The 23,904-nt window shown below is 27.0% G+C and overlaps 3 protein-coding genes across 6 annotated transcripts; all 3 read left to right on the forward strand.

Moving 5' to 3' along the window:
* Nucleotides 1-204: 204 nt before the first annotated feature.
* Nucleotides 205-7,053, forward strand: LOC105151471 (uncharacterized). 2 transcript variants are annotated; one of them, XM_011065191.2, is made up of 6 exons: nt 205-331; nt 2,824-3,071; nt 4,254-4,523; nt 4,831-4,961; nt 5,168-5,333; nt 6,069-7,053. In XM_011065191.2, the coding sequence occupies exons 2-6, from the start codon at nt 2,826-2,828 to the stop codon at nt 6,465-6,467; spliced, it is 1,212 nt and encodes a 403-aa protein (XP_011063493.2). In that variant the 5' UTR covers nt 205-331; nt 2,824-2,825; the 3' UTR covers nt 6,468-7,053. The 2 variants fall into 2 exon arrangements, with proteins under 2 accessions (XP_011063493.2, XP_087260235.1); XM_087404109.1 differs by lacking the exon at nt 205-331 and having other exon boundaries at nt 1,854-3,071.
* A 1,880-nt stretch (nt 7,054-8,933) lies between these two features.
* LOC147910306 (uncharacterized) lies at nt 8,934-14,470 on the forward strand. 3 transcript variants are annotated; one of them, XM_087404468.1, is made up of 6 exons: nt 8,934-9,062; nt 11,657-11,916; nt 12,331-12,600; nt 12,928-13,058; nt 13,276-13,441; nt 14,002-14,470. In XM_087404468.1, the coding sequence occupies exons 2-6, from the start codon at nt 11,659-11,661 to the stop codon at nt 14,392-14,394; spliced, it is 1,218 nt and encodes a 405-aa protein (XP_087260594.1). In that variant the 5' UTR covers nt 8,934-9,062; nt 11,657-11,658; the 3' UTR covers nt 14,395-14,470. The 3 variants fall into 3 exon arrangements, with proteins under 3 accessions (XP_087260594.1, XP_087260593.1, XP_087260592.1); XM_087404467.1 differs by lacking the exon at nt 8,934-9,062 and adding an exon at nt 11,095-11,570; XM_087404466.1 differs by lacking the exon at nt 8,934-9,062 and having other exon boundaries at nt 11,095-11,916.
* A 2,314-nt stretch (nt 14,471-16,784) lies between these two features.
* LOC105149559 (uncharacterized) lies at nt 16,785-23,904 on the forward strand. The gene is made up of 6 exons (XM_011062065.2): nt 16,785-16,925; nt 19,879-20,129; nt 20,531-20,800; nt 21,038-21,168; nt 21,410-21,575; nt 22,126-23,904. The coding sequence occupies exons 2-6, from the start codon at nt 19,881-19,883 to the stop codon at nt 22,516-22,518; spliced, it is 1,209 nt and encodes a 402-aa protein (XP_011060367.2). The 5' UTR covers nt 16,785-16,925; nt 19,879-19,880; the 3' UTR covers nt 22,519-23,904.

Here is a 23,904-nt window from a genome sequence, read left to right on the forward strand (position 1 = left end):
TTTTTTTATAGTGTTAATTATTTTTGGACAAAAAGTATCAGAAAAAGTACAGAGTGCTCGTCTTATCATTGTTTCATTTCCGTTAATGTTTATTGTCTGATTGAAGGATAAATCTACATGTGTATAATATTTACCAAGCTTCTACAGTTATCTAAAACTCTGTGGGTACAAAGCCTATGATGAATGAATAAATGAATGTACCGATGTATATAAAGCCTGTCACTTCTGTTCTGTACGTATCATTTTGTGGCTGGCTTTACGAAACGGCACAGTGAAATATAATAAGCATTTAAAAAAATATAGGACTGAATTCAAAGACGAATAACTTCAGGTTAGTCACTTTAGTGTATTGTTTATTATCAATACTTTATATGTCTGCTTTTTATTTCTTCATTAGATTTAGACTATAGAACTTTTTTTCGAACTTCCGTGAAATACCAAATATATATATCTATTTCACTTTAAGTTCTAGTAAAAGTATAGTTCAGCTGTGTGCAGAAAGCAGATCATTTTTCTTTTAATACTGATATTTAGTCGGAGTTTATTAAGGAATATTTTAAGTGAAATCTCAAATATTTCCTCAAACATCAATTCTTTGATATACAAATGGATGTTTTACAACCATCGTACAATACTTTTAAAGTGTGAAATAGAAGTGTACAATACTTTAAAAAGTAAAGCAAAAAATCTTAATATGAAAATGTCGAAGCTACAAGTTTTTGAATTCTATAATTGATCGAAGATAGTTAGTAATTCAAAAACTATTATAGCCTTGACATTTTTGTATTAGGATTTTTGTCTTAGGATGTTACAAAGAATTCAAAAATAATGATAAAGACAATAAAAGTAAAATAGTTTCTGACATATAAGTATTTAAAGTTAGCTTGTAATTCAAAAAATTATTGTAACGTCGATATTTTTGTAGTAGGATTTTTACTTTACTTTATTTATAGAGTACCGTGTAAAAGTATTGTACAGTGATTGTGAGACACTGTGTATATTGCATCAAAAAATATGAGATAAATAATGCATAATGATATGTGTATGAAAAATATATGAATATAAAATTTTAATGTATTCTATGACACATAACACTCAATGTGACAACTAAATTTGCAGATGGAAACCATAAAGAAATATATAAAGAATTGAAAATATTGATTCATATCTATCACCAATATCTATCACCATCTCTGATATAGTCTTCTTCCGACCAATATTTACATCACTTAAATGTATAACGAATCCAATATCCGAAACAACTCTTCTCCTGACTCGCCCTTAATTCTTTCATCTGTACATTGGATCAATAACACGTTTTTACATCCTTTTTTATTGTAAATTTCAATTTAAGAAATAAAAAATGTTCTAGACAACATGCACGTCTAAAAGACATGCATGCAGACATTATAAAGATGTCTTCTGGGACATATATGTAAAAAAATATCTAAAAAATATCTAGAAAGCATCATAAAAACATTTTAGATATTGCTCGTCGTCAGCATGAATCGTATTCTTAAAAAAAGAAGAGTTTAAATTGCAAATATTATATATTATATGTAACTCAACGTTACGAATAAGTGTAAAACAGCAAACATTAATTAAAAATAAAATAACCTCAACAATAGTTATAATTTTACATTGATATGTAATATACGTGTTATATTATATATATATTTTTTTAAATTAATGTTTATGTAATGAGAAGTTTTTAAACAATTTTATTTAGAATAATTTTACTTAGGATAGTATTTTTAGAAATAACTTTAGAGTCAAATAAATAATTTTCAATAAATAATTTTTTCTTTAAATAATTCTACATATAAAATATTCTGATATAAAATATTATTATTACAAAATGTAATATGTTCTGTATATATTATATACAAAAATCGAATATCTAATAAAATTCAAATGCAAATGACGACTATTCCTATGTATCTCTTAAATTAAAGGTTATAGGATCTTTAATAAATATTAGGTCGGGGAAAAAGTTTCTTCATATTTAAAAAAAATTTTTTGCATACAAAAGTTTTTCATTTGTTGCAAAATTTACGTTACAATTGTATTATTCGCTAGAGCAAAGTTTCAGCTTTAAAAATCTGTTTTTTTTTTAAATTGCGGTATAATGATTTTTATGAATTATGAGCAATCAAAGTTAAAATGCTCTTTTACTAATTCGCGAAGAATTTAGATACAAAAATCATAGGAACATTTTTAAATAATAATTTTGTAGGAAAGTTTCAAGCTTTCACGATAGATAGTCGAAAATTTTCATAAATTTTTTTTTGCACACGTGAGAGATCCCCAAAAAGAAAATTTTTCATCTTTTTCAGCTCGTAGTTTTTTAAATGTAAAAATTACCAAACTCACAGAAACTAAAAAAATATAATAACCTTTCGAAAGTAGAGATTTCAAGCTTAAAATCCTTTTTTTAAATTTAAATTTTGTTCATTTTTGACAAAGATATTGTATATACAATTTTAAATTAAAAAATACGAAAAACTTTTTCCTCAACTGAATATATTGTTTCAACTTGTCAATGCAGTAAAAATTGTTGCGTTATTTTAAACTTAACAAGAAGTACAATACTATGTATCTTATATAAGGGAGACACAAAAATTTAAACATTCAAATTATTTATGAGAAAAAATTTGTTAACTTAATTTATGAATGCGGAAGCCGGTTGGAAGAAAAAAAGGAAACGTGAAATTTCGTCGCGAATGACTCAAAAATGGTAAAAAATTATTTTTGCATTTTGTGACACAACAGAAAGAACAATGATTTATCGAGAAAATTCTACAATTCCAATTCCACTTTTAGAAATGGCTCTTGAAACATCGACATGGTTAAACAAATACTTCATGGAGAAGATTCTGCGAAAGTCGGAAAATGATAATTCGATTCAGGTGTTTAACATATTTTCAAAACCGGCCACAGTGAAGGGCGACAATTATCTCAGCGACATGATTAGGATTACTGTCGAATTTTCGCGCAGCTCTATGATTAAAGAGAAAAAATCAATTGTTATCAAAATTTCGCCTGTACTTAAAAGTGTTCGACAGAAACTGGTAATTAATTTAATGTGTATAATGTTTCTAATATAAAGAGGAAAAGAAGTTAATATAACATGTATAATATTTTTAATAAAAAGAGAATAAAGAAAGGGAGAGAGAGAGAGAGAGAGAGAGAGAGAGAGAGAGAGAGAGAGAGAGAGAATTATAATTGTGGCAAATTTTATTATTTTGAAATACATTTTTGTTTAACAGAAAGATTAGAATATTTTTGTGTAATCAGTAATTAAAGTAGAGATTCCTATTTCTTAAGCAAAAAAAGTCGATTCTTTTGAGACTTTCTTTTTAACAAAAGTAAATATGAGACAAAACATTTAAATTCTAAAATGTTGTTTTGTTATACTTAAATGTAAGTTAAAGTAACAATTTTTTTATTAATTTTGATCAAAAATGTCCGCTATCTTTTCTCAAACATATAGTGCCACCTTTGTTATTGGTTTGCAAGATATTTTTCATCTAGATAATCTAAAATGTAAAAATTTGATAGCATTTGATTATATATATATATATATATATAATTATCGTTTGATAAAAAACTATCCGTTATATACGTATTTTTATTTTTATTGTAAAATAAATAAGGCAATTTTTAGAGCAAAATTAATGATTTACATTTGACAAATCGCCATTTTCTTAACCATCAATTCTTTTTTGCTTATTCATCAAATGATAAATATATGTATATATATAAAATTCAAATAGTATACATCAAACTTTTATATTTCAAAATATTTTAGATAATCTGAAGCAAAGATAGCTTGTTAATTAGTGACGGAGGCAGCACCACGTTTGAGGAGAGATAGCAGGCGTAATTTTTAATAAAATTTAATAAAGAAATAACTATAATAATATTTAAATATATTAAAACAATATTCCAAAATTCAAATACTTTACAACAAATACTTTATACTTTTGTTAAAAACATTTCCAATAGGATCAACTTTTTTTGCCCAAGAAATAGAAACCTTCCAAAATAAAATTATTTTTATGAGTCAAGTTTAAAAAAGTGAATATATACATACATATATTTAAAGAAAATGTTTCAAAACAAATCTTAAAACTTTCTACTATCACAAAAATTTTATATGGGTTTTTGTATAAGTTTTTATCACAAATAATTTCATGCTTGTTAGATTAAAGAATTTCACTTTATATTAAATAAACTTTTATCACACACAGATCGTAGAAATGGATGTCTTCCATATCGAAATGTTGATGATGTCAGATACTCTGGATAAAATGAATAAGTTGTTAGAACCAAAGCACCGTTTGAGCGCGAAGATTCTCTACGTGCAAAATGAAAATCCAACGCTTCTGGTGATCGAAGATCTTGCAGCTCTCGGTTTTCGAATGGCTGATCGCTTGTCTGGTCTTGACTTAGATCATTCCATATTGGCGCTTCGTGGTCTTGCCAGGTTTCACGCAGCCTCCGTAGCCTTATGCGAAAAGGTAAATCACCACGCGTATCAATCGCAAAATCTCATTGCATTATTAAGAATTTAGATCAATGAATACAAGAATTATTCTCCTTTAGAATGTCTTTTCAACATTCATATTATCTGGGCTCGAATTTTCTCTAAAAAACGATCAGTTTTAAATTTGACAGAAAATTTTATGATATTACAATTATTGCGTAAATTTTTTGTATATCTAGATCTACATATATGACTGAAAATTTTTTAGTCCGCACTTCAACAAACATAATTATTTATCTTCTTTAATATAAATTCTTTAATATAAATATTTTAATATTTAGGAACCAAAGCAAAAAAAGATGTATTTGAAAGGAATAATTAATGGCCAGCATCCACCAGAAATAAAAGATATTTTCATTAAGAGTACTAAAGCTTTAGCAGACGAGATTGTGAACTGGCCGGAAGTGAAAAAGTAAGATTTGCATTTAATTAAGACAATGTTTATTACTCTACTTTTTAATGTTTAATGATACGTAACACAAGAAAAGTAATATAAAAAGGGAAAATATATTAAAAAGAAAATTGCAAATAAGTACAAGTTGCATTGTTCAAAGCAAATATTTATATTACTTTTACATGCTTTCATATAATTTCAAATTTATTTGATTTTATTAACAGATACTCAGAAAAAATTGCTAAACTCTCCGATCATATATATCAAATAGGAGTGAATGCATTCAAGGTCTGTGAGGACGAATTTAATGTTATTAATCATGGTGATAGTCACGTGAATAATATGTTGTTCAGATATGACAGTAATGGCAAGCCTACTGATCAGATTTTTGTAAGTACCATCAAGTTATAAAAAAATGACATACTATCAAATTATAAAAATGATATACGTCTAAACATGCTCATTGATTTATTATTCACGACTTTATCTTGCGACTAAGATTAAATAAAACTAAGATCAAATAATTTATGAAATTTTTAATTTATTTCTTTACTTTCATATGGTATGACTTATATTGTTAAAAGATTAAATTTACTTTAAAAATTTATTATACTTACAAGTATCTTTTATATTTATAATTAGACAATATATGTGAATTTTATTACAAACAGTTTAACATAGTTCAATCATTACAGTCTAATTATTTATATTTCTGAATGTTTATTATAATTTTCATAATTAAGTATAAAGAGAGAGATATAAATTTGTATAACAATATATTAAATAAATAAATAATGTTTCGAGAAATACTATTACGGTAAGTACATTTTAGCGCAATTTAATCATCCGCAATTCAGTTTAAGCAATCGAGATAAACAGACAGTAATAATATATGAGAACTTGAATATGGAATATATTTTGAATAAATACAATGTACTTACCCAGTTTAATTGCGCATGCAAGCATATTCGTTTGCCCATGGCATCTATGTAAACTACCGTCTTTGTCTTCGCGACTTTCTAAACATGATGTCTCACTTCTTTCCTGATACACAGGAAAGTTTTATCTCCAAACAATTGCTGTAGACATAAAAAATTGACGATCGAAAAATTTATTTTATTGTAGGTAGACTTTCAATTATGCGTCTATGCATCGCCGGCACTCGATCTTCTCTATTTTTGTAATTCAAGTATTTCTTTCGATGTCATTGAAAACAAGAGAGATATTCTATTAAATGAATATCTTAGCACCTTGTCAATGACTATGAAGCAATTGAACTGCAAGACGCAACCGCCCACCATGAAAGAACTAAAAGCTGCTCTAAGACGAAAAGCTAGCTATGGTATGATGACATCTTTTACCGCTTTACAGTTTATGCTATGCCATAAAGCTGAGGCGAAAGATTTGGATGAAATGTTGGGCACTGGTACTTATATAAATCCAGGTTTAAAGAATGAGAATTATAAAAAAATATTGATAAGAAGACTGCCATTGTATGACGATTGGGGTTTACTGGATCTTTAATGTATACACTTCTATTTAATAATAAAAAATTAAAATAGAAAAGAAATAGAAATCTAAGAAATATTAGATGCAAATAGTTATAACAAGTATATTAAAATTAATAGAAGCAGAATTATGTTAACGTACTTTAAAAAAAAAAACTTTTAAAATATATAGACGAGGAATAGTATTGTTATGATCGACTTATCTTTTGGTAAAAAAAAATTGAAATTATTTATTGTGTGATAATAGTAATTTCATTTTTTATTCTTAAGATTTAAAAATAAATATATAATATATTAGTAATATAATAGTATATATAATTAGTGATAATAATATATATAGTATGTATGATAACAGTATATATACACATACGTACATACATTTTGTTTTGTTATGTAGATACTATCTAATTCAACATGTTAACAAAAAAATACTATTGAAAGAGATGTATATAATATTATTCTATTATATGTAAAAATAATGTACAAATTAATTAAGATATCAAATAAAGTATTTTAGTTATGTATTAACATAAAATGTAAGAAAAATTTAAAAAATATTACAAAATAATAAGTAATAAAATAACCGGATCCTATATGATATATCCAAGTTTTGTGATTTTTTTATCAAGTCCAAAATTGCAAATTGATTGGTGATTAATTTCAAAAAGAAACATTTCTAAACATCTTATTTTGCTGACTATCAGTTTAATTCATATTCTGATTTTTTATGTGCTATCACTATGTATAACGTACAACTGTAATTGATTATGTTGATTATTAATAGCAAATTTTTAATATTAAGTCAGAGATGCTTGCGGTACGCAAATACACTATTAATGTAAAGTATAGAGATGTCATTCGACGCTGATGATTGGACATTATTAATGTAATTGAATTTTATCTTTAATCAAATAAAAAGTATCTCTATATTTTAAAATTTTGTTAGCTAAATTTTTCTATAAATTACCTGATCACGTTTTTATTAGATTATGTGTGAGTAAAACACACATTAAATAAAAAAAGTTTAATATATAATGATTTCTTTAATATATAATTTTACATTATTTTTAATATATAACGTCATAATTATGTTCCCAGATTGAATATAAAATACATATAAAAGATACATAAAAAATACATATAAAAGATTAAGAATATTTATTAATATCGCATTCAATACAATTTCCACTAACAACGTTTACATCGCTTATACAACGATTGTCTAATGAAGTTCCTCTTTCTGAATTATCCTCGATTGTCTCTTCAATATATTGAATTGATAGCAGATTTTCGAATCCCTTCCTTTTCATTGTAAATTTCACTTTAGAAAATAAAAAAATATTGCAGGTTATATGTATAGTATGTATGTCTAAAAGATGTCATAAAGACAATCACATCATTAAAACGTCTTTTGAGATATAAATCTAAAAGGTATCATAAAAATGTTTTCTATAAGGTATCATAAAGATGTCTTCTTTGTTCATTGTCTGAATGTTAGTCTATTTTAACGTCGGCAGGAATCGCGTTCTTGAGAAAAAAAGAGTTTAAATTATAAACATTATTATGCATACGTAACGTACAAACATTATAAACGAGTATAATACATTAAACATGTATTAGAAATAACACACATTATTAATATTAATAATTTCATAATTTCACAATTTAACAAACTGTAACTGTTATGATACATGAGTTATATAAGTTATAATACATTACATTTACATTGTAAAACATTAAATTAAAAGAATAAAATCCTGGTTGAAATAACATTTTTCGTAATATTTTTTTTTACAGGTTTTAATGCTAAACACTAAATCGAAGATCTAATTTAATTTAGAAGGAATACTACTATTTCAGTTTGATTGTGTTGCAAGTTCGAAAGTAATCAGCGCAGTCATCATATACTTGACTTAAATTTATTAAAAATATTTACTTATAGATGTATTATTTCTACATTTAACTTCAACTGTAATTGATGTTTTTTTTACATACAATTAGTTGATTTATTTTTTTTCTAATATTGAAGCTATATGTTATTTCTTTTAGTTGATATTTACTGGAAAGTTTTTAGCATATTTTCATTTGTTTTATAAACAAATTTAGATACAATAAATACAATAATACAAATAATGTTCTACAAATAATTTCTTTTAAACGATCTTACATATCAATAAAATACAATATTTATAATTTCTAAAATTTGTCGTTTTTTGTTTCGTTTTAATTTAAATTAACAACATATAAAGTTTCAACGTCATCTCATTAAAAATTATAACTGTATTCTAAAAAAGACTCTGCCTGCATTTTCTTAAAAAATAAACGTTGTTCATAAAATATTCTGCAAAAACTATGACGCAATGGATGTGTTCGAGGAAACATGAACTAAATCAGCTGTATCAGCGCCATTACTGTCATAGTATATCCTTGCGTCTAATGGACGATAAAGATAAAATGCCACAAATAGCTCTAATAACGTTACCCGGAATGCAACCATTGTATGTCGGACGAACTAATAGATGCAGTTGAAGACCAGAGTTTCTGAACACACAGCAGAATTTACATCAGGAGAAATACAGCTACTCATTCGGTTGTTACTGAATTATCACAGGTTGTATCATGATCATGATTTTAAAAGGGATCATGTTGAAATTTTAAATGTTGAAATTACAAGAAATGATTGATTTCAGAAATAATTATATAGTAATAATTAAACGGTAAAAGAACGGCATTAATTTAAATTCATACATGGAATTACTTAACTAATAATGTATCATTGTTACTTAAATATTCATTAATTATTTATGTTTTCTAATGATATTTTTTATTCTGATCTTTCGACGATTTATTCTATGACATGTAACGGTCACGTACATAATCTCGGATCTGTCTTATGTATAATGCCCTTTATTTTAAATAGGTGGATCGTGCAAATTCTTTTAATATATTTTTTGTCAAGTACATTCATCTGCATTTTTAAGATCATGCTTTACGCTTAATTTATTCCAATCAATCTTTTTTTACACGATGGATTTAATTTTAAAGACTCCATTTACTTGAGATCACCCAGCCTTCTATTTGTTTATGAGATAGAAGCTTTTCGTTTCGTTTTTTGGAGTGAATAACATGAAAACAGGAGATTACATTAATAGATTATACAACATAATAAATTAACTGACTGCAACAATTTGACTCTACATTTTTATTGAGCTCGTAAAGATTAGAAAGTAACCAACGTACGTGACCTATTATATAATTTTATTATACTAAACTGTTTTTCATTATTTAAATAGTGAGTTAATTATTTACTATAAAAACCTATTTAAAATATTTAACATATGTTTGACTAAATATCAAATATTAGTTTTCAGAAAATCGGTTAAATATAGGTTTTTTATAACGAATAATTAACGCACTAATTACAGGGCCAATTTCCTGTAAATAGTAATCCTAATTTCATTTTTTTATTTGTACTTACAAAAATATGAGAAGAAAAGAAAGATTGCGATTATGGAATAAGAGGAGAGGTATGAAATATTATCAACTATATAATATATTTTCAGGCCTGTCCAATTTGTGCTCCGGAATCAAAACGCAAATCCATTGACGTAAAAAAATTCAATGTGGGTAAGATTTCGAGGATTTGAAAGTTAATACGCATCTAAATGACGCTTATAAATATTTTATAAATATTATATATTCCTAAAATCTTACTCACATTGAACTTTTTTACGTCGATAGTTTTGCTTCCGAATTTTGGTTCCGAAACTCAAAATAGACAGGCCTGGTAGGAGAGACTGGGAACAGTTGAAACAATTTTTAGAAATATTATATATTTCTTTATTTATAACATATATGCATTCTTTTTAATGCACATGATGCAACAACTATTTAACTTTATGATATGTGTAATTTTTTAAGCTGTTTATGAGTAAAATATCAAAATTCGAATTAGTACATCTTGTTCCGATTTGGAGTAAAATGAAACAAAAAGAGAAAGTTGTAACATGTTCTAAAAACAAATTATTCGTTCTAAAACAAAAATTTACTGCTTTAAAAACAAATTATCTGTTCTAAAACATAAATTTATTCCTCTAAAAACACAAATTCAGTACTTTAAAAATAAATTATCTGTTCTAAAACAGAAATTATCTCTTTATATTATTTTTCTTTTTAAATCAATAAATAAATTTACTGTTAAAAAGCAATGAATTCGTGTTTCAGAACAGATAATTTGTTTTTAAAACAGTGAATTTATGTTTGTAAAGCAGTGAATAATATCTATTGCAATGAGAAATACTTACAACGCATTCACGGCCATGAAAATGTGACTTCAGCGCGTGCTTGCATCGGTATTTCGTGACTGTGACAGATTTCTTAACCTGAATAGTCGTCAACTTAAAATATTTCTGTTAATGAAACAGAGCGATACTTATTTTCTTGTCAAATCTTTATTTTTATGCAAAAACGCGTCGATTGAGTATTTTTATCAAAATTTGAGGTGAGTGGGTTCTTCTTAACATTTATCGTTAATCGTAAAGGTGTTACAATGGCTGCGATCGATTTGGATGCTTTCAATGCTTTTCAGTACTTCTATTTTTATTTTGTGTGTGTGTAATGAATGATAATGATACAAACGCTTAAATCGCGTAAGCGTCCAAATCGACCAAATAATAAACTAATAAACAATAACAATAAATCGAATATTAATTTCATTGATATCAAGATTTATTTTTAAAAATAAACAATTAATTGCAATCCTCGATACATCATCCCAATGCACCATGCATGTCAAAAATGTTTCGTATATATCATAAATATCATATTCGACGAAGTCTTAATGCATACATTAATAGAACACATGTATGCTATATCAAAAGAAGAAAAGAAAAATCGGTTTTCCATTAGGCTCTTAATTCAAACAGAATCAATAAAAAACAAATGCAATAAAATACAGCTGTCTTAAATATGGAAAAATATAAACAAAAATACAACAAAATAAATGAAAAAAACACTGAAAAAAATAGTAAAGAAAGATGAAAAGAATAAAAATATCGGAATGAGTTTGTGAAGGAAATCAGCAGGAAAGAGAAGAAAAAAACATAATAAAAATTTCGTGGCGAGTAAATTATTGTCAAAAATCATATTTTTAATGCGATGAAAAAACAATGCTCTGTCGACAATATTCTGCAATTCCACTTTCAGAAATGGCCCTAGAAACGTCGAAGAAATGGCTGAATCAATGCTTCGTGGAGAACATTCTGCGAAAATCGGAAGATGACAATTCGATTCAGGTGACGAATATATTTTCGAAACCAGCCACGAACAAGGGTGACAATTACACCAGCGACATGATCAGAATTACTGCTGAATATTCGCGCGATCAAAACAGCTATAGAATTAAAGAGAGAAAATCAATTATCCTTAAAATCTTACCTGAACTCGGAAGTGTCCGACAAAAATTTGTAAGTTGATTTAGTGAATACAATTTTTATAATTTAGAGAGAAAAAAGAGAGGAAAAAAAAGAGAAAGAGACAGAGAGAGAGAGAGAGAGAGAGAGAAAACTAAAGCAAAGTTTTATTATTTCCGAGTACATTTCTATATATTCAGAAAGATTAGAAAGATTAGAATAATTATTTTTGGATAATCAAGTAAATAAAATTAAATTATTGTTATAAATCATTTTTAAGGAAGCGGATACACGTGCATGTAAATATAAAAAAAATATTTTTTATTTGTTTAAAAACAAGTTTAAAATTTGAAAATTCCTAGTACACAAATCTTATACAGGCCTTTATATAAAAAATAATTGAATATTCAGATTTATATATTTAGATAAAAAGATCCATTTATTAACTTTGAATAAACTATGTTACAGGTTATAGAATCAGGTCTTTTTCACACCGAAATGTTGATGATGTCAAATACATTGAATAAAATGAATAAGTTGTTAGAGCCAAAGTATCGCTTGAGCGGGAAGACTCTCTACGTGCAAAATGAAGATCCAATGCTTCTAGTGATTGAAGATCTCATGACTATCGGCTTTCGAATGGCCGATCGTTTATCTGGTCTTGATCTGGATCATTCTATATTGGCGCTTCATGGACTTGCTAGATTTCATGCAGCTTCCGTAGCTCTATGCGAGAAGGTAAATCATCAAGCGATACTTACAACCAGTCGTAACATTAATCGTTGCAATTAATAATAATTCAGATTATAACACGGATGCGAGGACTAGTTTATCTTTGGCTTTTCAACATACGTGTTACCTGGGCTATCTCAAAATTTTCTCTAAAAAAATATTTTTTTTAAAATAAATTTGTTTTAAATTCGTTAGAAAATAATATTAAAATTATTGTGTAGATTTTTTGTATATTGTGATCTATATAACATTCCAAATTTCCAATTCACACTATTATAACAATTTATAATCAAATATATAAATGTTCTTTAATAACAATATTTTAATATTTAGGAACCAAAGCAAAAAGAAATGTATTCGAAAGGACAATTTAATGAGCAACAATCATTAGAAATGAAGGATATTTTCATTAAATGTACTAAAGGTTTAGCAAAAGAGATTGCATACTGGCCTGAAGTAAAACAGTAAGATTTGCATAAACGATAATATTTATTGCTTTATTTTTTAATGTTCATGATAACATTTTATATGATACAAGATAAATATTTAATATAAAAGAAGCGAACATTAAGCAGAGAATGGCAAATGCAAACATTATATATATTATGCTGCTTATAGCGAATTTATATAGCTTTTACATAATTTTATACAATTTTGCATTTATTTCATTTGTACTGCTAGATACTCGGAAAAAATAGCTAAACTCTCCGATCACATATATCAAATAGGAATAGATGCAACAAAGCTTTGCAAAGAAGAATTTAATGTTATTACTCACGGTGATTTTCACGTGAACAATATGTTGTTCAGATATAACAATGATGGCAAACCTATTGATCATATTTTTGTAAGTATTGTCATATTTACATTGAAAATATACTTTTTCACAAATATACTTTTCACAATTTAGACAAATGAAAATTTTATCATGAATACAATTAAATGTAACGAAATTTAGTTAATTTATTTCATTGATCTATATTTCTGAATTTTTATAGCTATATAATAATAACAAATTTAAATAAAAATAAACAAAATAAACTAAATAAATGAACTAAATAAATACATTTTAAAACAAAAATTATAGTACAAATGCATTTTTTAATTATCTGAAATGTGGGATTTAACGATCAAATAGGCGGTGTGATAATAGAAGAAACTTGGAAATATTATACAATATGTATGAATAATGCAATGACCTCAGATGTTTAATCGCATTCTATACTCGTCGATTTATTTTCTGTCCAAATCGTCTGCACAAATTATAAACCTTGTTGCTGAAATTTCTAAATATAACATTTCTAAACATGATGTCTCACTTCCGGAATGAATAGATTTCATTTTCAATCCAATATTTTGCCGAGAACTCGAAAGATTGATCGATAGGACAGATTCATTTGATTATAGGTAGACTTCCAAATGTGCGTTTACGCATCACCGGCACTCGATGTATTATTTTTTCTCAATACATGTCCTTCCTTGGATGTTATGGAAAACAAGAAAAATATTCTATTAAATGAATACTTTAGCACCTTGTTGGCAACTATGAAGGAATTGAATTGTAAGACGCCGCCGCCTACTATGGAGGAACTGAAAGCTACCATGAAGCGAAAAGCTGACTATGGAATGATAATATTTTTCGTCGTTTTACCATTTATGCTGTGCTCTAAGAATGAGGCAAAAGATTTGGATGAATTATGGAGCACTGGTATAAATCCAGGTATCAAGAGCGAGATTTATAAAAAGTTAATGATAAAAAGACTGCCATTGTATGACGATTGGGGTTTATTGGATCTCTAATATATACTTTATCTTCAGTAATAAAAAACAAAAATAGAAAAGAAATAAATCTAGATGAAAATATTAGAAATGAAAATATTAGATATTAATATTTATAGCAAATACAAAAAAATTATAACAATAGACAAAGAATGTTGATACATGACTTTTTTTTAAAAGGTCCTATAGAATTATTAATAATGACATACCTTTTGATATGAGAAATCAAAAATCATTTTCATAATGATATTTTATTTTTATTTATTTAAGTTTTAAAATAAATTATGATTTTTATATATTATATTATTGTATTACAAAGATAATGATATACATAGACATACGTATAAATATATTTATTTTGTTGTGTATATAACAGATATATCTAATTTAACATATATTAGTAAAATAAGTAATATTATTAAAAGATATGTACATAATATTATTTTATAATACTATTGCGAAAATGATATAGAAATTAATTAAGATGCAAAATGAAGTATTTTGATTTTTATTGACATATATAAAATAGATATAAGAATATTCAAAGTAATAAATTATATATATATATATATATATATATGTGTGTATGTATAAAACTGAATATGATTGTATATAATGAAATAACCTATATACAATAATAAAGTAATATATAGACTGTCTGCGAGCGGTTTTTTAATTTTTTGTCTAGTTAAAAATTGCATGCTATTGGTCAACTTTAAAACTGAAAACATTCCTATACATTTAATTTTGCTGACCATGGGTTAAATTCATATTCTAATCTTTTATGTGCAAATATTACATTACAATTATGGTAATTGATTATCATTGATTAAGTTGACTATTAATAGCAAATTTTTAATATTAAATTCATTTTAATATTAAATTTGATTTGAACTGTCGCACTTGCGCACTTGCTTTTTTCGCCAGTGATAATCCTATCCCCCAATGTATACAATTTTACAGCAAATATATATTAAGTAATGTCATAAAATGAAACAGAAAATAATAATTAAGTGAACAATAATAATTAAGTGAAATTAATTTGAAACAAAATATTTGATAGATATTTTAAAAAACAACAAATTTTTTGAAATAACGATTAGCTCATGCCTTCGTATTTGTTTCTGTGCGACGCATTGTTTTTATGATTATATTATTATTACGTATTGTATTTACTATCGGTGTGCTATCATTCAATTTTAAACTCTTATTCTGACAGGTCAATGCTCCTTCCATCTTTAGTGGTTTTTTTTTTTTTAGAACGCAATTGCGATAAGTGCTTTATAATACGAAACGTCATATTTTACACAATCGTTCACTGTACACAATTACTGGTTGGTACGGTTGTTAGCTGATTCTTTAAATGGATCAAGATAACAATCATATATTACAGACGTTTCATATGGTTCAGTCGTTTAGAATTATGATAAAGAATAGGATTCATAATTGTTCTGCGATATATTATTTTTGATTAATACGAAATTTTTCTTTCGTTTGAATAATAACTTTCGCTATATACTTTGAACTGTATCATATTCAGTGAGAAATAACAAATCTCGATGTCAATCTCGACGTCGATTCGACATCAATTTGATGATTTTATGAGGTTCCCTCTACTCTGGTATTACACTCCAAAAAAGGGATTGAGATTTCACTTTTTCGGAGTGAATATCATGTCAAAAAAGTAAATCTCACACTAAAAAGAATGAAAATCTGCCACTCTTGAACAAAAGTAACCGTATTTTCTCTTTTTTTTTCAAGCTAAATTTTCAGTCTCTTCGAGTGAGATTCACTTTACCAGATTCAGAGAGTAAAATGAATATAAAATTCAATGCACCTAAAAACTATGAAATGTTGATACTTTATATTTGATTAGAATCTTATGATTTTATGTTACAATATCCATTATCGTAATTACAGTTAAAAACTTCGTTTGTTGCATATCGGAACGGTGATGAAAATAAATTATTAAAATATTTACACCTCAAATTGGATTTATTTAATTTTTTACCAATATCATTTAGGAATTTTATTCTGACAAAACTGTTGCATTATAGCGAATCATCTTAGCGCAATTGCGAAACTTTTCGTCAGTCCATGCTGCCATTATTGTGGAATTTTTTCATAATTTATCCATCGCAATGAAAATAAAGACTTTACAAAAGTATGTGAGTAACGATAACTTGTACGAATATCGTAACGGTTACTGTACGATTCTTTTGATGACGCTAATTATTTGTTGAACAAAAAAAATATCACATTGGTGCTCGTTTTATCATTGCTCCTTTATTTCCATTGGATTTATTGCTTGATTGAAAGATGAATCTCCATGAGTTTAATATTGAAGCTTCTGCAGTTACCTAAGACTTTAATGCAGGTACAAAGCCTGTGATGAATGAATAAATGGATGTAGTTATATATAAAGCCAGTAGTTATATATAAAGCACTTCTGTTCTGTATGTATCATTTTGAGACTGGCTTTAGAAAATGGCACAGTGAAACAAGTGTTTAAGAGAAATAAACGATTGAAGACAAAGACGAATAACTTACAGGTTAGCTACTTTATTATGTTGATCAATCCTTCATCATTATCAACCCTTTGTTTTCTTGACACTGATATTCAGAGATTATTTAAGAAAATTTTAAATAAAGTCATCTAAACATCGTAAATATTACGATGATGAATTCTTCATCGTAAATATTACGAGTGAATTCTTTGATATATATTGAACTTCAAAAATATAAGATTATTACTACAATGATACAATAAAGCAAGCTAATAAAAGCATGATCACCTATAATTTATAGAAAAATTTAGTTAATAAAATTTTAAGATATATAGATATGTTATATTTGATTAGAGCTAAAATTATGTTAATGCAATTATGTTAATAATGCATTCAGACATCAATAATTGATTGACTACATGATAATAATCTTAAATTTGGCATTAATCAATTTAATTAGCCGCCTGATGCAAATCCTACTGAAAATATTTGAACATATATCAAGCATAAGCTTTGTGGAAGACAAACATTCAGTTAATGTAGTTATTTCGAGAGATTCGCAGATATGGAGATCCTGGCTGCATGAAGACTGTTAAAAGACCGCCTGCATATTTAAAAAAAAACGTTCATAAAATATTCTGGAAAAAACTGTGATGCAATAGGTGTATTCGGGGAACGCACTATCAGTGCTATTTGTATCATGCTATTCTTATATGTGTCTAATGGACGATGAAATAAAAGGACACAAATAGCGTTAATAGTGTTGCTTTGAACACAGTCATTGTATGTCGGACAAACTAGTAGACGCAGTTGAAGACCAGAATTACTGAACACATCAGAATTTACATCAGAAGAAATACAGTTACTCATTCGTTGTTAGAAAATTATCACAGATTGTATCATGGTCATGATTTTAAATGGAATTATGTTAAAATTTTAGATGTTAAACAAAATTACGAGAACTGATTTCAGAAATAACTACATAATAATAAGCGGTAAAAGAATGGCAATTCATTAATTTCAATTCATATACTAGGTGAGGTGAAAAGTAACCTCCTTGGGAATGAAAAAAATTTTTTTCTTATGCAGAATCTCGCCCAAAATATGGCGTGTTCGCTCAGTACTAATCTTTGTAGCATCTGCTAGCTCGCGCACCTTCACTTTTCGGTCAGCCAACACCATTTCATGTATTTTTTTGACATTTTCCTCGGTAACCGCATCGGAGGGCCTGCCGCTGCGGACTTCATCGGTAGTGGAGTTGCGGCCACCACGAAACTCTCGAAACCAATATTTGACGGTGTAATCTGACGGAGTATTAGCCACATAATATTTATCCAACTTTTCTTTTGTTTCCTTCGCCGTTTTGCCTCTCAAAAAATAATGTTTTATGAGAGAACGAAAATCGTTTTCGCAAACACGTCAACAACAATCAGCTCTCAAAACAAAACTAAGGGCAGTATCGCACTGCCACTTGGCATGTCTGCCTAAATATGAACGGACTACAAGGCACCATAAACTTTTTTGCAGTAGTGGCGCATTCTGGCGGTCAAGGAGGTTACTTTTCACCCCATCTAGTAGAATGAATAGTGTATCATTGTCGCTTATTGTTATATGTTCACTAATTATTTATATTTTCTGATAACATTTTTTTCTTTGACCATTGATTTAAATGATGATTTTAGATTACGAATTACTGTATCACACAAAATTGTTATATTATAATTTCAGTTCCGTATTCAGTTATCGTATTCAGTTCTTCTTTATTGTATTGCGCTCTTTTTTTTTTAATAGGAGGACCATATCTTTCTTTTGATATATTTTTTGTTAAATGCCGTCTGCGTTTCTGATACTTGATTAATCCCGTCCTTAATTTATCCCGATCAATTATCCCGATCTTTTACACGATGGAATTAATTTCAAGGACTTCATAGAATTTATTTCAACTCTTATTTGAGACCATCCAGCTTTCTAATTATTAGGTGTTGGAATTAATTCGTAGCGTTTTTTAATGAAAGAATGTTATTTATTTCACATGAGCATTAAAAAATATATTAATGAAAGTACTTCCCATCACTTGTAAAACGCTACGAATTAATTCCAACACCTAATAGTTATGAGATGAAGACTATAATAATTTGTATCTACGTTTTTACTGCGCTCATGAAAGTTAAGAAATAGCCGAAATGTATGCATTTTATCATATGACTTAGTCGTTTTTTATTATACGACTAAATGTCAAATAGTAATTTTTAAAACAACGATTAAATATAATTTTTTGTTAATGAACAATTAGCACACTAATTACAGACGCTAACTACTAGAAGATCTAATTTCATCCTTTTTATTCACAATTTACAAAAAATTAAACAGAAAAGAAAGATTGCGATCATGGAATAAGAAGAGGGATATAAAATATTATCAGTATAATATAATTTTCTACATATCGATTAAGTGAACATCACATTTTGTTATTACAGTAATGTACAAGAGTCCAAATAATAAATCAATAAACAACAAATTGAATATTAACTTAATTGACAAGATTTATTAAAAAGAATAAAAAATTAATTGAAATCTCTAATATGCGCCAGACTTGTCGAAACTTTTTCGTATATACAAGTATATATATATTACAAATATTACAATCGACTAGATCTCAACATATATGTATGACGTTAACTAAAAAAAGTAAAGAAAAATCGGTTTACATTCTTAATTGACACGTTGATCTCAAAAGAAAATACGTCTGAAATATGGACGGACACAAAGAAAGAAATAATGATAAAGCGAGTAAAATAAATTATCCAAAAAATAGTGAGAATAGATGAAGGAAAGAATGGAAAGATCGAAACAAGTGTTTGTTGAGAATCGGCTGAAAAAAGAGAAAAAAAACATAATAAATTTTGTTCAAGTAAATTATTGTAAATATTATTGTTTTAGTATGATGGCAAGGACAATGATTTGTCAAAAAATTCTCCAATTCCAATTCTATTTTCAGAAATGGCGCTAGAGACATGGCTGACTCTAAGCTTCGTGGAGAAGATTCTGCGAAAATCGGAAAATGACAACTCGATTCAGATGATCGATATATGTTTGGAACCAGCCACGAGCAAGGGTGACAACTACACCAGCAACATGATCAGGATTACTGCTGAATATTCGCGCGATCAAGGCAGTTGTAGTAATAAAGAGAAAATATCAATTATCCTTAAAATCTTGCCTGAACTCGGAAGTGTCCGACAAAAATTTGTAAGTTGCTTTAATATATACAATATTTCGAATTTAGAGAGAAAAAAGAAAGAAAGAGAGAGAGAGAGAGAGAGAGAGAGAGAGAGAGAGAGAGAGAGAAAGAGGAATAAATTTGTGATATGTTTTATTGTTTTGGAGTACATTTCTATTTAACATTAAGATTAATTATTCTTGTATAATCAGTAATTAAAATGAAGTTATTTTTATATAAATCATTTTTAAGGAAGCGGTTTTATACACATGCATGTATATAAAGAAAACATTTTTATTTGTTTAAAAACAAATTTAAAATTTGAAAATTCATAGTACACAAATCTTATACAGGCCTTTATATAAAAAATAATTGAATGTTTGTAAGATTAAAAGATTCCATTTATTAACTTTGAATAAACTTGTTATAGGTTATAGAATCAGGTCTTTTTCACATCGAAATGTTGATGATGTCAAATACATTGAATAAAATGAATAAGTTGTTAGAGCCCAAATATCGCTTGAGCGGGAAGATTCTCTATATGCAAAATGAAGATCCAATGTTTTTGGCGATCGAAGATCTCGCGTCTCTCGGTTTTCGAATGGCCAATCGTTTGTCTGGTCTTGACCTAGATCATTCCATATTGGCGCTTCGCAATCTTGCCAGATTTCATGCAGCCTCCGTAGCTCTATGCGAGAAAGTAAATCACTAAGCGATACTAACAATCAGTCGTAACATCTCGTTGCATTAATAACTCAGATCATGGCACAGATGCAAGGACTATTCTTATAATATTGCAATATTAAAATTATTGTGTAGATTTTTTGTATATTTTGGTGTATATAATATACATTCCAAATTTTTAGTCCGCATTATTGTTTAACAATTTAAAATCGAATGTATAAATGTTCTTTAATTACAATATTTTAATATTTAGGAGCCAAAGCAAAAAGAAATGTATTCGAAAGGACAATTTAACAAGCAACAATCACCAAAAATGAAGGATATTTTCATTAAGTGTACTAAAGGTTTAGCAGAAGAGATTGCACACTGGCCTGAAGTAAAACAGTAAGATTTGCGTAAACAATAATATTCATTGCTCTATTTTTCAATGTTTATGATAACATTTTATATAACAAGATAAATATTTAATATAAAAAAACTGAACATTAAGCAGAAAATGGCAAATACAAATATTATACAATAACAACAAATAAATACAAATATTATACTAAGCTGCTTATAGCGAATTTATACGGCTATTACATAATTTCATATAATTTTGCATTTATTTTATTTGTATTGCTAGATACTCGGAAAAAATAGCTAAACTCTCCGATCACATATATCAAATAGGAATAGATGCAACAAAGCTTCGTACAGAAGAATTTAATGTTATTACTCATGGTGATTTTCATGTGAACAATATGTTGTTCAGATATAACAATGATGGCAAACCTATTGATCATATTTTTGTAAGTATTATCATATTTACGTTAAAAATATATTTTTTCAATTTAGACAATGAAAATTTTATCATAAATACAATTAAATATAACGAAGTTTATTTATTTTATTCCATTGATCTACATTTTTATGGTATAATTTTTATAATTGTGTGCAAAAATAACAAATTTAAATAGAAATAGACAAAATAAACTAAATAAATGAACTAAATAAATACATTTTAAAACAAAAATTATAGTACAAATGCATTTTTTAATTATCTGAAATGTGGGATTTAACGATCAAATAGGCGGTGTGATAATAGAAGAAACTTGGAAATATTATACAATATGTATGAATAATGCAATGACCTCAAATGTTTAATCGCATTCTATACTCGTCGATTTATTTTCTGTCCAAATCGTCTGTACAAATTATAAACCTTGTTGCTGAAATTTCTAAATATAACATTTCTAAACATGATGTCTCACTTCCGGAATGAATAGATTTCATTTTCAATCCAATATTTTGCCGAGAACTCGAAAGATTGATCGATAGGACAGATTCATTTGATTATAGGTAGACTTCCAAATGTGCGTTTACGCATCACCGGTACTCGATGTATTATTTTTTCTCAATACATGTCCTTTCTTGGATGTTATGGAAAACAAGAAAAATATTCTATTAAATGAATACTTTAGCACCTTGTTGGCAACTATGAAGGAATTGAATTGTAAGACGCCGCCGCCTACTATGGAGGAACTGAAAGCTACCATGAAGCGAAAAGCTGACTATGGAATGATAATATTTTTCGTCGTTTTACCATTTATGCTGTGCTCTAAGAATGAGGCAAAAGATTTGGATGAATTATGGAGCACTGGTATAAATCCAGGTATCAAGAGCGAGATTTATAAAAAGTTAATGATAAAAAGACTGCCATTGTATGACAATTGGGGTTTATTGGATCTCTAATATATACTTTATCTTCAGTAATAAAAAACAAAAATAGAAAAGAAATAAATCTAGATGAAAATATTAGAAATGAAAATATTAGATATTAATATTTATAGCAAATACAAAAAAATTATAACAATAGACAAAGAATGTTGATACATGACTTTTTTTTAAAAGGTCCTATAGAATTATTAATAATGACATACCTTTTGATATGAGAAATCAAAAATCATTTTCATAATGATATTTTGTTTTTATTTATTTAAGTTTTAAAATAATGATGATTTTTATATATTATATTATTGTATTACAAAGATAATGATATACATAGACATTCGTATAAATATATTTATTTTGTTGTGTATATAACAGATATATCTAATTTAATATATATATATTAATAAAATAAGTAATGTTATTAAAAGAGATGTACATAATATTATTTTATAATATTATTACAAAAATACTATAGAAATTATTTAAGATACAAAATGAAGTATTTTGAGTTGTATTAATATATTGCGTTAGGGAAAAAGTCCCTGTACAATTTGATAAAAAGATTTTTCCTCATTAATGTTTTCTTTAAAAATGATCAAAATTTAAATTTAAAAAAAGGAGTATAATACTAATGGAGTATAAGGATTAATCCCAAGCAGAACCAAAAAATATGTATACTCGTAGCTTCTCTCGGAAAGCAATAGCAAACCATCGAGTGATATACTTGCCCAGGAAATCTCCTAGGAAATCACCAAAAATTGCCATTCGAAATCGGCATTTAAACTGTAAATCCCTGTATACGTTGTGTACAATCAGTGTGCGCGCAAAGATTATATGAGAGAGAGGCGCCTATACGCTGAGATAGCATTTCAAGAAGAAATATAAGTTTGAATCTCTACTTTCGAATGATTACTGTATTTTTTTAATTTATATGAATTTTGTAATATTTATATATAGAAAATTATGGGTTTAAAAAAATGAAAAATTTTCATTTCACTTTGTAGCGTGTCCAAAAACAATTTAGGCAAATTTTCAACTATCTATTCAGAAAGCTTGAACCATTTCTTACAAAATGGTTTTTTTAACACATTCCTATAATTTTTTATTCCTGAGTTATTCATGAATTAATTAAAAAGGAACATTCTGACTTTATTACTTGTAACTCCGTTAAAAATCATCGTATCGGTATTAAAAATACGTTGCTCTGTCAAGTGATGTAGTTGCCAATTTTTTAAAAATAGAATAAATGAGTTACTAAAAGATTTTTTACCAATTTGTAAAGGGATTTTTTTCTCAACCTAATATATATATAATAGATATAAGAAAAATTGAAAGAAAAGTAATAAATAATATATATTGTATATAATGGATATGATTGTACGATAATAAAATAATCTATATACCCTA

This window comes from Acromyrmex echinatior, chromosome 3 (assembly GCF_024713525.1).
Source record: "Acromyrmex echinatior isolate Ae372 chromosome 3, ASM2471352v2, whole genome shotgun sequence".
NCBI classification, from domain to species: domain Eukaryota; kingdom Metazoa; phylum Arthropoda; class Insecta; order Hymenoptera; family Formicidae; genus Acromyrmex; species Acromyrmex echinatior.